General features: G+C 45.5%; 2 protein-coding genes across 3 annotated transcripts in view; one reads left to right on the top strand and one right to left on the bottom strand.

Annotated features, from left to right (window-relative positions):
- LOC120397656 (myelin P2 protein-like) overlaps window positions 1–15219 on the bottom strand; it is a 39414-nt gene that overhangs the window by 24062 nt on the left and 133 nt on the right. Inside the window, exons 2-3 of one of the 2 annotated variants that reach the window (XM_039523889.1) lie at window positions 14448–14562; window positions 10144–10254 (exon numbers count right to left, since the gene is read on the bottom strand). In XM_039523889.1, coding sequence (XP_039379823.1) covers window positions 10144–10254; window positions 14448–14478 — 142 coding nt within the window. In that variant the 5' untranslated portion in view covers window positions 14479–14562. The remainder of the gene's footprint in view (window positions 1–10143; window positions 10255–14447; window positions 14563–15219) is intronic. The other variant, XM_039523890.1, reaches the window with a different exon arrangement.
- On the top strand, window positions 119–6810 carry LOC120397658 (myelin P2 protein-like). Its single transcript, XM_039523894.1, has 4 exons — window positions 119–279; window positions 2240–2412; window positions 2686–2787; window positions 6573–6810. Exons 1-4 carry the CDS (start codon window positions 207–209, stop codon window positions 6621–6623), a joined length of 399 nt encoding a protein of 132 aa, XP_039379828.1. The 5' UTR covers window positions 119–206; the 3' UTR covers window positions 6624–6810.

Raw genomic sequence — 15219 nt, 5'->3', positions numbered from 1 at the left:
GTTACAAGAAAAAATACAAATGAAATACTGGTAATTAGAGGGCCTGACATAATTTTCCCCCATTGGTCATCCCCCAGTATCACATGGCCAGGAAATCTTTAAATATAAGCCCGTGGGAGAGGTTATGATATATTGCTGGTTGGTTTCTTGGTGAAAGTTTGGGTTTTTTCTCCTCTAAGGATCATTGTCTAGTAAATTCCTACAGAATGTGTGATCAGTTCTTAGGAACCTGGAAACTTGTCTCCAGTGAAAAATTTGAAGATTATATGAAAGAATTAGGTGAGAAATAGTTTTCTTAATGAATAATCTTGTGATGCTTTTTCTCTTCAGATAAACTGTAGTGGGTCTGGAGTTTACCCTAGTAACTTAAAAACAAACAAACAAAAACTTATACTGATTTTCAGGGGCTGCCAGTTAATTGTACTCAAGGGTGTTCTTATTTCTTGATACTGCATTGCCTAGAGTATGTAGTTTGTGTAGGGATCAGATACATACAGGTGCTATCTTGTAGAGTGCCAAGGTATACAACATAGTTCCTTAATTATCTCTCATCAATATCACTGGTCAGTCTGAAAATGACAATATGCTACTTATAGTCTTAAATTGCCACACTGGATGGGGTGGGGAGGAGTTAAAAAGGCATTGTAGAGATCCCTCATTGTATTTCAATATCTCCATTTCTAATGTTCTTAGCTTACAAGTAAAAATAAAATTCCTTGGTACCAAACTCAAGTTAAAGCAGCAAAGAGTCCTGTGGCACCTTATAGACTAACAGACGTTTTGGAGCATGAGCTTTTGTGGGTGAATACATCCGACGAAGTAGGTATTCACCCACGAAAGCTCATGCTCCAAGACATCTGTTAGTCTATAAGGTACCACAGGACTCTTTGCTGCTTTTACAGATCCGGACTAGCATGGCTACCCCTCTGATACTTGGAACTCAAGTTAGGTTCTGAGAGTTAAGTTGGATTTTTTTTGTGTGTGTGTTTTGTACATGATCAGCAGTGATGAGGGTCAGACTATGCTTTCTGTGGCTGCTATACAACTCTGCTGCATTCAGTGGGTTCACAGAGGTGTAAATGACTGGAACTTGCGAACCCATCTTATGTAAACAGGACTGCATGAAGTCTAGCTCCCTAACTCATGTTTGTTCTGCTTCTGTTGGGTAAATAGAGTCAAAAGAAGTAACAACTTCTCTTTGTCACTAATGTAAGCAGCAATGACTAAATCTACAGGCCACATATCTACTGAGTAAAAATATGCTTTCCTGTGGATGCTCTTCAGACTACAAAGACTCCTTGAAGGATATGACTTACTAGGTAACTAACATGCTCTACAGTAAATCCCATGCTCCATTGGTGAACCTGTATTCAAATCAGTTACACAGGTGTCACTGAGACAACCTATGCAGTGGCTTATATGGGGAGTCGTAAATGAAGCCTAACACATGTAAATAGGTGAGATAGAAAGGGGCAAGATTGCAGACTGGCTTGCATAATAATCCTGCTATTTAGCTAGACTTGTAGACACAAAACAAAAAAGCATGTATGCATAAAGGCCTACAACTAAAGGTAAAATGGCAGCTGCCATGATGTAGTAACACACAATAATAATGAAATTCTGGGCTCTTGTATAGTAACTTTCATTGGTAGATCTTAAAGTGCTTTACAAAGGACATCAGTATCATTATCCCGATTTTACAGATGAGAAACTGAGGCATGAGCGGTTAAGTGACTTGCCCAAGGTCACCCAGCAGCCCAGTGGAAGAGCTGGGAAAAGAACCCAGGTCTCCTGACTCCTGATCTAGTGCTAAATCCACTAGAGAACACTGCCTCCCATAACTGTGCCTCTCTGATTCTCTCCTCTACCTGCTCCTTCAGTGTTTGGTTTGATATGGGAGATGGGGAAACCTCTTGACTCCCCAAAATGTGTGGATTCCTCACATCTTTAATAAAGAAATATTTTATCAAAAGGAAAATTCATCTCTGAAGTAAGAGATGATCAGCTAAGGATCCTTTAAGCCTGCTGACTATCTGGTAGGTGGGGGGAAATGCACATCTATACTTATGATGCCTTTTTGGGGGGACAGGATGTTTATCTGTGCATGTCCTCCTAATTGTCCCCCTCTGTTTCCAGGCCACCCTTTGTGCTCGCTCCTTCATTGCCAGACAGAACTTCTGTCTTTCCTTTGTTTTCAGATCAGAGTGAAATCTTAGATGGTATCTTGTGTCTTCTTCAGGAGTGGGCTTTGCCATGAGGAAACTGGGCAGCCTGGCAAAGCCTACTGTGATCATCAGTGCTGATGAGGATATGCTAACAATCAAAACAGAGAGCCCTGTTAAAAATACAGAGATCTCCTTCAAGCTGGGCCAAGAATTTGAGGAAACCACAACAGATAACAGGAAAACTAAAGTAAGGAGTTGGGGTGCGGGGAGTGCTTGGTGTTAATGATCAGCTTGTGATGTGTGGATTTTCTTACTCTCTTTTGGGCGCAGGGAGGGGATAGGATAATTTACTTGAAAGCTCCACAGTCTGAAAACCATCAGATACAGCTGTACCCTGGATCTGGAATTTTGATTAGGACACAGAGCTGAGAACATGGTATGGTATGGTACACAGGGGGTAAACAGCCCCTTTAATTTGCAAGGTGCTGGCAAAATCGCTCACTTTGCTATGTCTTTCCAGAGTGTTGTAACCTTGGACAATGGCTCAATGATTCACGTGCAGAAATGGGATGACAAAGAGACCACAATAAAGAGAGAGGTGGTGGATGGGAAAATGGTCGTGGTAAGTGAGACAGTTCCTGCTATCTGATCAGTGAACACTGCTCTTGTTAATCTCATTTTGCATAACGTGTGTCATAAACAAACAGATCAGGGTTAAGGTCTCTTTTACCTGGAAAGGGTTAACAAGCTCAGTAACCTGAGAAACACCTGACCAGAGGACCAATCAAGGGACAGGATAATTTCAAATCTCTGTGGAGGGAAGCCTTTGTCTGTGTTCCTTGTTGGCTCTGTGTGCTCTCTTTGGATCTAAGAGAGGCCAGACATGTCTCCAAGTTCTCCTGGAGTAGTTCCTACTATCCAATAGTGAGTATTAATTAGAAAGGCGGATTAGTCTTATAATTTGATTTCTACATTTGCAATGGTGTGTTTGCTAAAGGAAATTCTTTATTCCTGTTTGCTGTTACTCTGATTATGCTGAGGAGGAGGGAGGGGAAGTCTCTCCAGTTTTTATAAGTTAAACCCTGTATTTTGCATCTTGGTATTACAGAGACAGTTACTTTCTTTTTATTCTTTAATAAATCTTTTCTGTTAAGGACTTGGTTGATCTTTCCTTGGGTGAATTCTCAGGGAAAGGGGAGGAGGACGGCATCCCTCTGTAGTTGAATCCCGGTATCTCTCCTAGGAAAAGGGAGGGGGGAGGAAGCAGGGGAGAATGGTTTACTTCTCCTAGGTGTAAGAACTCCATGGATTTGGGGCTCTTGGGATCCCCAAGGTTTTTGAGGAAGGACTGTGTTCCAATACACGTACATTATTGGGTGGTGGCAGCTTTTACCAGATCTAAACTAGGATTTTAGTTTAGGGGAGTCCATGCAGGTCCCCATTTTAGAACCGAACAGCTCTAAGTGGGGGTGAGACCTATGACATGGTAGGCAGCGGTTGGGATGTATTAAGAACCATAAGCCATTGAGAGCTATTCTTTCCCTCTAGAGCAGGGAGGCAGCCTGAGAAGAGGAGGGGTAGAAGTATTCAGCTTCTAACAAGGTTTTGTTAGAAGGAGATTTTCAGCGAGGCTAGCTGGAGGGAATAAAGTTTTCCAGCAGGCTTTGTTGGAAGCAGTTTTTCTTTCTGGTTGCTTGGACAGGCAGCTTGAGGAAAAGGAGGTGTAAGGTTTTCTAACTGGCTTTGTTAGAAAGGATTTCCAGCTGGGTTTAGCTGGAGGGTAATTAACAGTTTGCAAGAGACAAGTTACCAAACCAGTTTTTCTAGTTTCTTGTGAGCCAGCAAGCAAACACCATTTGCAAATGAAAAGTTTTGTTTCTTTTCTATTCAGTCTATCTGGGAATAGAAAGGGGTAGGAATTGGAGCAACACAATTCCCTGACTGCAGAGGGGTGTGGCCAGCACCAGAAGGCACAAACATGAGTGGCAGTGACACAGTTAACAAACTGGAATTTGCGAGGATGCAAATAGAACTACTTAAGGCAAAAATGGCCAGGGAGGAAGCTGCCCACAAGAAAGACATGAAGAAGCAAGAGGCTGACCACAGGAGGGCGTTGGAGCTCCAGAGGGAGGCCCACCAGCAGGCCCTGGGATTAGCAAGAGCTAACCCACATGTTCCAGCCAACCCTAACAATCCTTCTCCAGGCACTGTTCCCCATCCCAAGAAATTTCCCACCTACATGGCAGGTGAGGACACTGAGGCCTTCTTAAATTTTAAAAAAACCTGCCATGGGTACAGCATCCCTGAAAACCAGTACAAGGCCTGGTCAGGAAAGTGGACTTTTGCTGTCTATTACAATTATTCCATCCCCATGCTACTGGGGGAAGACTTGGCCAACCATAGGCAGCTGGCCAAGGGGGGGGGGAGTGGTCACCCGCAGTCAGGCCAAACAAGCTTCCACTCCCATCCCTGTTCCTGAGCCGTCCACCAGGGCCCCGTCTGTGTTACCAGAGACCCAGACAAAGGTGGTGGAACCGGATCTCATGGCAACAACTACAGCAGCCATAGTACATCCAGTCCCAGAACCGGAACTGGAAGAGCAACCAGCGGCAGAACCATTGCCAGCACTGACGCCAGCACTTGCAAACCCGTCACCAACCTCATCGCCAAAGGGCGCCAGTGGGCCTAAACTGGCAGAAGCAGCAGACAACCCTACCCAAGAGGCTCAGCCAGAGCCTGAAATATCACCTTGTGCACCAGCGGAGAGCGGTTCACAGTCAACGGAAACCACCTCATCACCTCCATCGCTTCCAGAGGGACCCAGCCCAAGTCCACAGTCTACGGAGGAACTGGTGTCTCTCCTGCCTCAAGGGAACAGTTCCAGACTGAGCAGGAAGCCAATGACAGCCTTAAGAAAGCTTGGGTGGCGGCACGGAGCAACCCACCGCCTCTCAGCTCTTCTAATCAATCCCAGTTTGTTGTAGAACAAGGACTTTTATATAAGAAGATTCTTTATGGTGGACACCAGAAAGGCCAGCATCCTCAAAAACAGTTGGTAGTTCCAACTAAGTACCGGGACAAGCTCTTAAGCTTGGGCCATGACATGCCAGTGGTCATTCTGGGGTGAACAAAACCAAGGACAGGTTGGGGAAGTCCTTCCACTGGGAGGGGATGGGCAAGGACGTTGCCAAGTATGTCCGGTCAAATGGTTAAAAAGTGTTCTTGAATGTCAAATATCTTGTTGTTTACATACTTAGTAGTATATGTAATAGTGCATGTGTTTTGTTAATCTGTTTATTTAAAAGTTCTAGAAGGAAATCACCGCCAGTGTGGTTCCCCCACTGTCTGCGATTTGGGGGGCGTGTCATAAATAAACAGATCAGGGTTAAGGTATCTTTTACCTGGAAAGGGTTAACAAGCTCAGTAACCTGAGAAACACCTGACCAGAGGACCAATCAAGGGACAGGATAATTTCAAATCTCTGTGGAGGGAAGCCTTTGTCTGTGTTCCTTGTTGGCTCTGTGTTCTCTCTTTGGATCTAAGAGAGGCCAGACATGTCTCCAAGTTCTCCTGGAGTAGTTCCTACTATCCAATAGTGAGTATTAATTAGAAAGGCGGATTAGTCTTATAATTTGATTTCTACATTTGCAATGGTGTGTTTGCTAAAGGAAATTCTTTATTCCTGTTTGCTGTTACTCTGATTATGCTGAGGAGGAGGGAGGGGAAGTCTCTCCAGTTTTTATAAGTTAAACCCTGTATTTTGCATCTTGGTATTACAGAGACAGTTACTTTCTTTTTATTCTTTAATACATCTTTTCTGTTAAGGACTTGGTTGATCTTTCCTTGGGTGAATTCTCAGGGAAAGGGGAGGAGGGAGGCATCCCTCTGTAGTTGAATCCCGGTAGCTCTCCTAGGAAAAGGGAGGGGGGAGGAAGCAGGGGGAATGGTTTACTTCTCCTAGGTGTAAGAACTCCAGGGATTTGGGGCTCTTGGGATCCCCAAGGATTTTGGGGAAGGACTGTGTCCCAATACACGTACATTATTGGGTGGTGGCAGCTTTTACCAGATCTAAACTAGGATTTTAGTTTAGGAGAGTCCGTGCAGGTCCCCATTTTGGAACTGAACAGCTCTAAGTGGGGGTGAGACCTATGACAACGTGGACCAGTGTTTTTTATTAACAAGTGAAAACCCCTCATGTTGTATCTAAGTACTGCTTAAAAACCATTGCTGTGCAATAACTTCTTCTAAACTGAAAGTTTGAGACCAGTGGATTACTGATGTAATTCAATGCTAAGTGTGGTGCTCTCTACCTTCAGGTGCATGCTAGACTTGCAGAACAGCTTTGTTGAGACATTTCTATTTTGTCTTGCTTTTGTAATTTCACTGAACTCCCCTTTATCCTTCTAGGAATGTACCATGAAGTATACCATCTGCACTAGAGTCTATGAGAAAGCATGAGGAAACTATCTGCAGTTAACTGCAACTTGCTGCTGGGAACTGGCTCAGTTCACAAGATAAATGCTACTGTTTTCCTTCTGTTTGTAAAAGTTTTGAATAGGCACATGCCTGCAATGTACCATACTTCAGCTTCGTTGCTACTTGTTTGAACTGGGGTTAGTGAATAAAAATATTTGCAGACTAATGACCTAGAGTATTTGTGTGGTGGTCACGCCTGCTCCCTTGGAAAGATATGCTTATACTGCAATCAGGCCACAGTCTGGGCCCCTCCCAAAGTGTCCTAGAGCCCAGGGCAGCCTGAGTCCAAATGTCTATACTGCAATTACACAGTGCCTTAGCCCCAGCCAACATCAGCTGGCAGAGACCACCCACAAATGTCTAATTGGGGGAAAAGATATACCTGAAGTGGCCTACTTGACCTTGATTAGGGCAGGAGTGCCCCAAAAAGCCAAACCATAGGCACAAGATTCGCTTCTCCCCATTCTGGGGGGTTAAAAAGAAATGGGGGTAATCTAATTGAGGGACAGACCCAAAAATGTATGGCTGTTAGGGTCAAAGGAATATGGTAGAGGGAACACCAAGTGGGAAAACCCCACAGCTTCAAGAAGAATGCTAGAAGTTAGAGGTCTAGAATGCCCCCATGGAACTCTGTCCAGGTGGGAGAAGGAAGGGGTAGGCAACCTATGGCACAGGTGCCGAAGGCGGCACGTGAGCTGATTTTCAGTGGCACACACACTGCCCAGGTCCTGGCCACCAGTCTGGGGGGCTCTGCATTTTAATTTAATTTTAAATGAAGCTTCTTAAATGTTTCAAAAGCCTTGTTGTATGCAAAGTAAATAATAGTTTAATTTATATATTATAGACTTATAGAAAAAGACCTTCTAAAAACATTAAAATGTATTACTGGCACGCGAAACCTTAACTTAGAGTGAATAAATGAAGACTCGGCACAGCACTTCTGAAAGGTTGCCGACCCCTGGAATATAGTCACAGAACTTCCTGGGCAGGTCTTAGAAATGAACCAATTTCTTAAACCATTATTAAAAAATCACTTATGTCCTCTTTTCTGGATCTTTGTTACCGATGTCTCCCTCTCCTCAGATGGACACTCAGATGAGCACAATGCTCAAGATGAGGGTGCTAACTATTTTATATAGTGGCATAAGAAGTCTTTCTGCCTTCAGTCCCATCTCAATACATTCTGGTTTCTAACTGCTGCACCCTTTCAATTATACTTGTCTTTGCGTAATTGTTGTTGACTGAGAATTCTGCAGTGTGTGTAAGTAGCTCAAATTGATTGGTACAATAGCAGTTACCTTTCACTCATCACCAATGATTTTTACCTGCATTTGTGCTGCTCATTAGCCTGCTCTGCAATTCCTCAAAAGCAAGGCAAACAATCTTCCTTAGTCTCACCTAATCAATTTTAAAATTACTGGCAAATTGTCACATCTCTAAAACCCCCTGTTCAGGATAGTTAACAAACATATACAAGACTGGTCTTATGACCAGCGGAGCACCCCAGGGATGTGTGCTACTTACAACATTCAAAATTGCATAACCTTTCTCCTTTACCGGTTGCCAATTATTTGCCTTTTCCCCTGAGACTAATTATCTTCCACCACAGTCTCTTGAGAGAGACTTACAAAAAAGCTTTTTTCAAGAGACAAGTCAACTGTCTTCATCTATTTTAGCTGGCACGCAATGCTACTGGGAAGATAATTTACCATTTCAAAACAGGTTCTGGCTGGTTCCTTTTACTTTCACCTCTGGCTTTTAGAGCTCTGCCTTTAGTTATTATTCCCGTGCTCACCTTGCCAGATGCTGAAGTAAGGGTTGTTGGCCTGTAACTTCCTAGATGGCCCCAGTGCCTCTCAATTTAGGTACAACACTGGACTGTGTGTCATCTTTTATTAAAGAGACAAGGTGGGTGAGGTAACTTTGACTGGACTAACTTCTGCTGGTGAAAGAGAGACGCTTTTGAGTTTCCAGTAGGTAAGAGTTCCAGTGGTGCATTCTAGACCTCTAGCAGGGATGCAGCAATAGCACAAGAGTTGGAGAAAATCTCATTCTGCACCCCTTTTTGATACAGAGAAAGTGCATGATATGGGAGTATCACTTAGCCATCAGTAGTAGCTTGAGTATTAAACAGATTATTATGATATTGCCTTTGGTGCTGTCTGGCCCATCTTCACCCCTAACTTTTTCCAGAAAGTTCTGCTCTGTCATTGAAGAGGACTCTTTGCTTCCTGTTTCTGAGTGATAGAAACCTAGATTTCCCTTTCCTCTTAATACAGGATATTGACTTTAGTACAGCTTGATAAGATCCAGTGGTGCAAGTAGAATTCATTTCTTACCGATATGCTGCACCAGCTAAAGCTGAGGGTGTGGGGGGCATGACTCCTCAAGTGACCCCAGTCTAGGGCTCTGTCCTGTCCTCTTCCCTCCCCATGATCCATCCCATGTTACTTGCAGGGGGGAGCACTCCCAGTGGGTGGACATGGCACAGCTGCTGTGTGGGCTGCTAAGAGAAGAGGGCTTGCTCTCTGGAACAATAGCCCGTTCACAGTCACATCTGCTTTGGGAACTGCCAGCAGAAGAGCTCCAAACTAGCTCCCTCTGACAGCAGAGAATATTTTTTTCAAACCTGCTGGCAACCGAGCCGCATGCCGGTAGCTCCTCTGGTGCGGCTGTACAGCCCGCGGCCTTGCCCCCAGCCCTTCCACGCAGCTGCGTCTCCCGAGTCCTGTCCAGGGTCGGTAGAACAGCCCCACCAGAGGACAGAGCCGGGTGGGGGAGGCTGGGACAGTACAGCCGTGCAGGAGGAGCTGCCGGCGTGGGGCTCTCCCAGGAACCGTCACAGCGAAAGGAGCACTGGCAGCCCCACACCACGGCTCCTCCGGCACAGCTGTAGCATCCCAGCCCCGCCCCCAGCCCTGTCCTCCAGCAGGGCTGCTGTACAAACCCTGGATAGGGGACACAGGCGCACAGCTGTGTGGAAGGGCTGGGGGCGGTACAGCCACACTGGAGGAGCTGCTGGCATGGGGCCGCTCAGCGGCCTGACGTTCTGCTACTCCTGTCCCTTTCCATATGCCATACTAGCTATAAATAGCTTACTTGTACGGCGAACCAGACCTGACCACCCTACTTACACCACTGATAAAATCCAACATAACTCCCCCTTTTACTTAGTCCTTGAAATCTACCATGGTGATTATAGCTAAAGAGTCCCTGCAGCTGGCTCATCATCAGGTGCCATAGCCTCTGGGAGTTATTTACAGCCAATGCAAGATACAGCAGCCTGTAGGCTGCTCAAACCTGTGCTAGGGACCAGGCCAGTGCCTGATGGCCCCAGGATCAGCACAATGTGAAGGTGAGTTAGTCACCTTTCCTTCCAGCCCTTCTCTGGATGTACACCAAGTACAGCTCTGCCACTTCAGAGGAGTAAAGGACAGACTCAGCACCTTCTCTCTGAAGGCAGACACATTTCCAGTCCCCTGTCAAAATAATAACGTCTCACCCAGTTCTTTCATGTATTCCTCAAAGTTTTCACTGGAGACGAGTTTCCAAGTTCCCAGGAAGAGCTCAGGAGTCGTGGGAGTTTGCTGGGCATTGACAAGAACAGCTGCTGCTACCATGGAGAAAAAAAGAAGGCGTGAGACATGTAAACCCTGACAGCTTCTCTTTAAAAATGGCTTGAATATGTAATACTCAAGGCCAACTAGTGACAGATAGTGTAGGGATAAAACAGTGCTAGGAATCCGATTCCAGTCACCAGCACTTTTATCTCCTTAGCCACAATACTGAAAGCAGAGCTAATCACAGTACATGCCTTACAAGTTGGTCGTCCCAAACACTATCACCCATCAGAAATCGAACTCTTGTGCTAGAGGGCCATATTTAAAAGTGGGGACCAAAATGAGCAAGATAAAAAATTACCTAATCTAAGTAACAATGACATGGGCAGCTACAGATCCTCCCAAGCAATCAGCCAATTGTTTTTTTAACCATGACTTACTTATTTGGAAATAAAGCTCGACAGCTCTTCTGTCCTTTCAACAACACAGAAAGCAAACAAGCTAAAATTCAGTCAGGAATCCCATTTCTCTGCAGCCTTGTCAGCAACTCGTACAGCAGCAGTGCTGCAACCTGACGGACATCTACCAGTCCCATAATTATTGTATCCAGGCACCAGCGCAGCAAGCGTGTGCCTGGGGCAGCAAGCCAGGGGTGAGCGGGGGGGGCAGCGTGCCGGTCGCCATGCTGGTCGCCGTGAGGGCACCAGTCAGGCAGACTTCGGCGGTGTTTCTGTGGGAGGTCTGCCAGTCCCGCGGCTTCAGCGGCGGGTACGCCGAAGGTGCGGGACTGGCAGATCACCCGCAGAGCCACCGCCGAAGGCTGCCTGACTGCCATGCTTCGGGCGGCAAAAAACATAGAGCCGCCCCGATTGTATCCATGGAATACTGTGCGGCACCTTGGATCTTCAGTCGTCATTGTGGCAAGCTGGACTCAAGTATCAACTATGGCCTTCATGTCATCTGGTCCAACCCAGACAACTCACATATCCACCCTTCCACTCCCAGATCCCATTGCTATCCCAGCAATTAGGTGTGAGGGCAGAGCCAGGGCTGCATTGTTGCGCACAGTCAACCACCAAGACAGCTTATGTCACAATTTCATCTCAAAGCCACATCCAAAATGCCAGATAATGTGACCACTTTTTTGAAGCCATTGAGCTTCCCAGACAGTACCTCGGGCACAAACTTTCTAAGGACTGGCAGCAACAGGAGGCTCAGGACTATATTTTGCATTGATGTAGCATTTCTTGACAGACAGACAACTCACATCTGCAGCCTCTTGTGTCTCTGCATATGCTCTTGCATGCCCTCTAGGCAACCATATGAGCCAAAAGATCCTTCTTCGTGACAACAGGATATGTTAGGGTCATGGGCGGTTTAACTTATATCTTTACTGTTAAGCTACTTGAGCTCCCCATCCTGCCCCCGTGGAGCTCCAGAACAAATAGCGTGCCATCTGATGATGCACTGCCCTCTTTATCATCTTGATGGTAGATGGATGTGCTTGACGTCTCTAGATAATGCTGCTGTGATAGAGTGGCCACATCACTTACCCATCCTCTAGTTCATTGTTTGTGCCGCCAGAAGCCATATGCCAGATGTAACAGTGGATCCAGTTTCTACCATCCCATCCAATTTACAAAGTTTAAAATGTTTTCGAATGAAATTCCTTTGCGCCTGACTCACCCAAACTTGGTGTGTGTCTGAGAGAGAGAGAGAGAGCAGCACTAATGGGCCTATGCAAAGCTTCTGGTAGCGTCTGGTTCAAATCTTCATTTTCTGGCTTTCTTTTCCGACTGTTATGTTTTTAATCAAACAATTATTTCAAGAGCCTCGTTTCTGTACTCGTAATATTACTGACACACAGATGCTCCCGAGATGCTTCTAGACTTTCCAAAAGTGGACATACATTTTCCCCTCTTACATATCTTTTGTCGTGAGTAGTTTGTTACAATAAACCACGTTCATTTCTTAAATGCAGATAAATTAATGCCCGTGGGAAATTCTCACCGAGTTTTAAAGCCTGCTTGCTGAACTACACTCTCATTACGGCTGTGAAGTGAGAGATAGGGCCGTGTCTGATCCCCATTAAAGATTTCACACCTCAAGGAGGGAAGGGTTTTTAGTCAATTATACTTTGGCTTCTCATTATGGGCCTGACCCAAAACCCACTGAAGACAAAGAATGGCTTTGCCAACTACAAAAGCAGTTTCTCCTCTCTTGGTTTTCACACCTCAGCTGCTAGAACAGGGCCTCATCCTCCCTGATTGAACTAACCTCGTTATCTCTAGCCTGCTTCTTGCTTGCTTATATATACCTGCCTCTGGAAATTTCCACTACATGCATCCGACGCAGTGGGTATTCACCCACGAAAGCTCATGCTCCAAAACGTCTGTCAGTCTATAAGGTGCCACAAGACTCTTTGCTGTTTTTACAGATCCAGACTAACACGGCTCCCCTCTGATACTGAAGACAAAGAAAGACTCACATTGACTTCAATGGGCTCTATATAAATTGGGCTAGAGAATGCCTCTGTCTGTGAAGCATTCCTTTCCAACAAGGTAGTACAGAAAAACTGGATTGCCTGGAGAGACCCACTGTGACCATCCGCAAAGACTGGCTCACTGAGGAGAATAGTGTTTCAAAGGTGTTCTCAGTCTGGACAATCTGTCCTTCAAACTGGCATAAGAGTTTGAAGAAACCACACTAGAAAACTAGAAAAACAACCTGGGGGCTAAAGTTTTCCTGATCAGCTGGAAAGGGGGATGGGAGCATTTTAAAAAGCAGCAGTAATAAATCTCCAATTCAGCAGAACAGTCTGTTCTGCTGAAATCCAAAAGTAGCTGTGGGGTGAGGGATGAATCACCTCTAATCTGCAAGGCCCTGTGGCACGCTATCCCGTACATAACAGTGGGGGACAATTCAGCAAGATAGTTAAGGGAGTAAAGATTACTTCAGCTGGGAAGAAGTTGGGACTTGGCTGGGGCACGAGTCTGGATATACTGGGGAGTCAATGAAAGAGGTGAACTAAACTGGGGAGAGGAAACAGGAGTCATAGATTAGTCAGTGGCTTTCAGACTTCTGTACTGGTGACCCCTTTCACATAGCAAGCCTCTGAGTGCGACCCCCCCCCTTATAAATTAAGAACACTTTTTTATATATTTAACACCATTATAAATGCTGGAGGAAAAGCGGGGTTTGGGGTGGAGGCTGACAGCTCACGACCCCTCATGTAATAACCTCGTGACCCCCTGAGGGGTCCCAACCCCCCCATTTGAGAATCACTGGATTAGCTCATCCTATGGAAGTGAGTCTGAAGAAGAGCTGCACTGGTGCTAGAAAGCAGATTACCACAATGCCAGGGAAAGAGAATTGGGCCAGAGAACTGGAGGTTGGCAAGGAATTGGCTCCTTTGACTGTGTACTATGATAGTAATTTAGGATCAAAAATAATTAGGAAACATACCATCAATATAATATCTCATTAATGTCCACACTACAGTTAATAGATTCAAATCTCTTGTCAGTTACACCCATGCTAACTTAAAGTCAGTTGGGCTGCACTGGAGTAATTGATAGAATTTGCCCCAATAACTTTAATTACATATTATATTTATTGAGTCTTCTATCTGATGATACAACATTTCAACTGCCAGGAACACTGGAAATAGAAGAGAGTTGATATAGGCTTCCAGAATTAACATGTACATGGAAATATAGCATGCTTGAGTCCAGCAGAAGCAACTGGAAAACCAGCATTTTCAGATACAGCTATCACTGATGGGGTAATTAGTTGAGACATAGTGACCTTTTAATAACAATTAATGAAAATGGATCATGGTATTAAAATAAAAAGTCTCCATTTTCACAATTAGGAGAAAAAAATGATATGCAAACTGATTGCAGTTTCATTGGTATCATAGATGCAGGGCCGGTGCAACCATTTAGGCGACCTAGGTGGTTGCCTAGGGCGCTAGGATTTGGGGGGCGGCATTTTCTTTGGCAGCGACCACGGCGGGGTAGTGCCTCAGGGCGGAGAGCTGCCACGGAGGGGCGCCTCAGGGTGGAGAGAGCTGCCGCAGGGGGGGCGCCTCAGGGCGGGGCTTGGGGACAGGGGACGGGAGAGGGTGCAAGGTGGAAGTTTTGCCGAGGGCGCAAAACATCCTTGCACCAGCCCTGCATAGATGCTTTATCCACAGCAACTGCCATGGGGTAAAATAGCTGAAGTGTTCCTTGGAACACCATACCAGCACTCCACAGAGGATGAAACAGGTTCATGGTGGAACAGGTATCAGAGGTCAGGCTTCTGCTCCGGACCAGAGTTCACCCAGGCATAAGCAGGGATCTTTACTGCCACATCATCTGTTGAGAAATAAAACCAAGATATCAAACACACAACATGCTGTATTTCCAAATGCATAGTCTTAAAAGGCGCAACCAACAGCTCGTGATAGCGTTGCTGAGACTGCAGCTGCATGACTTTTCCCCCAGCCATGCTGCACAAAACATTTAGCTTCTTTAAAGCAAAATAACTAGAAAAGCTGAAACGCACACATTTTGCTTTGGGCCTGATCCTGTTTTCCAAAGCCCTTGGAGTCATGAAACCCCGGTTCTATCATAGCAGTACCCCAGACACCCTGTGTTAATCTCTTTATCCCACATTTTCAGAAGTGGTGTCTATTTCTGGGTGCCTTGGTTTTTGAGTGCCCAACTTCAGACACGAGGAACCTGTTTTTCAAAGATGCTAGGCACTCACAATTCAGTCTGAAGCCTGTCGGACTGTGACTGCTCAGCATCTCAGAAAATCAGGGCTCAGGTGTCTGAAGTTGGGTAATCATCCCAAATTAGGGCCATATTAGCCCCATTAATTTCTCGGGACCACACTGTGAGTCCCTTACTCACATTGCTGTGTGATTACTTACACGAGGTGTCTCACTGACATCAATGGAAGCATTTGCATGCATGGTACCTGCTCCCACCAGAAGGCGTTCACATGGTGGCCCTCTGTAGCTCTGGTCC

Source organism: Mauremys reevesii, linkage group 2 (assembly GCF_016161935.1).
Source record: "Mauremys reevesii isolate NIE-2019 linkage group 2, ASM1616193v1, whole genome shotgun sequence".
Taxonomy (NCBI): Eukaryota; Metazoa; Chordata; order Testudines; family Geoemydidae; genus Mauremys; species Mauremys reevesii.
This window is presented reverse-complemented; position numbering and strand designations above follow the sequence as displayed.

What these genes read in the sequence shown, in the direction of transcription:
- LOC120397658 (XM_039523894.1), top strand. Translation starts at nt 207, where the DNA reads ATGTGTGATCAGTTCTTAGGAACCTGGAAACTTGTCTCCAGTGAAAAA. An exon ending in AGATTATATGAAAGAATTAG is followed by an intron (nt 280 to 2,239) that starts GTGAGAAATAGT and finishes TGTCTTCTTCAG; the next exon opens with GAGTGGGCTTTGCCATGAGG. An exon ending in CAGATAACAGGAAAACTAAA is followed by an intron (nt 2,413 to 2,685) that starts GTAAGGAGTTGG and finishes ATGTCTTTCCAG; the next exon opens with AGTGTTGTAACCTTGGACAA.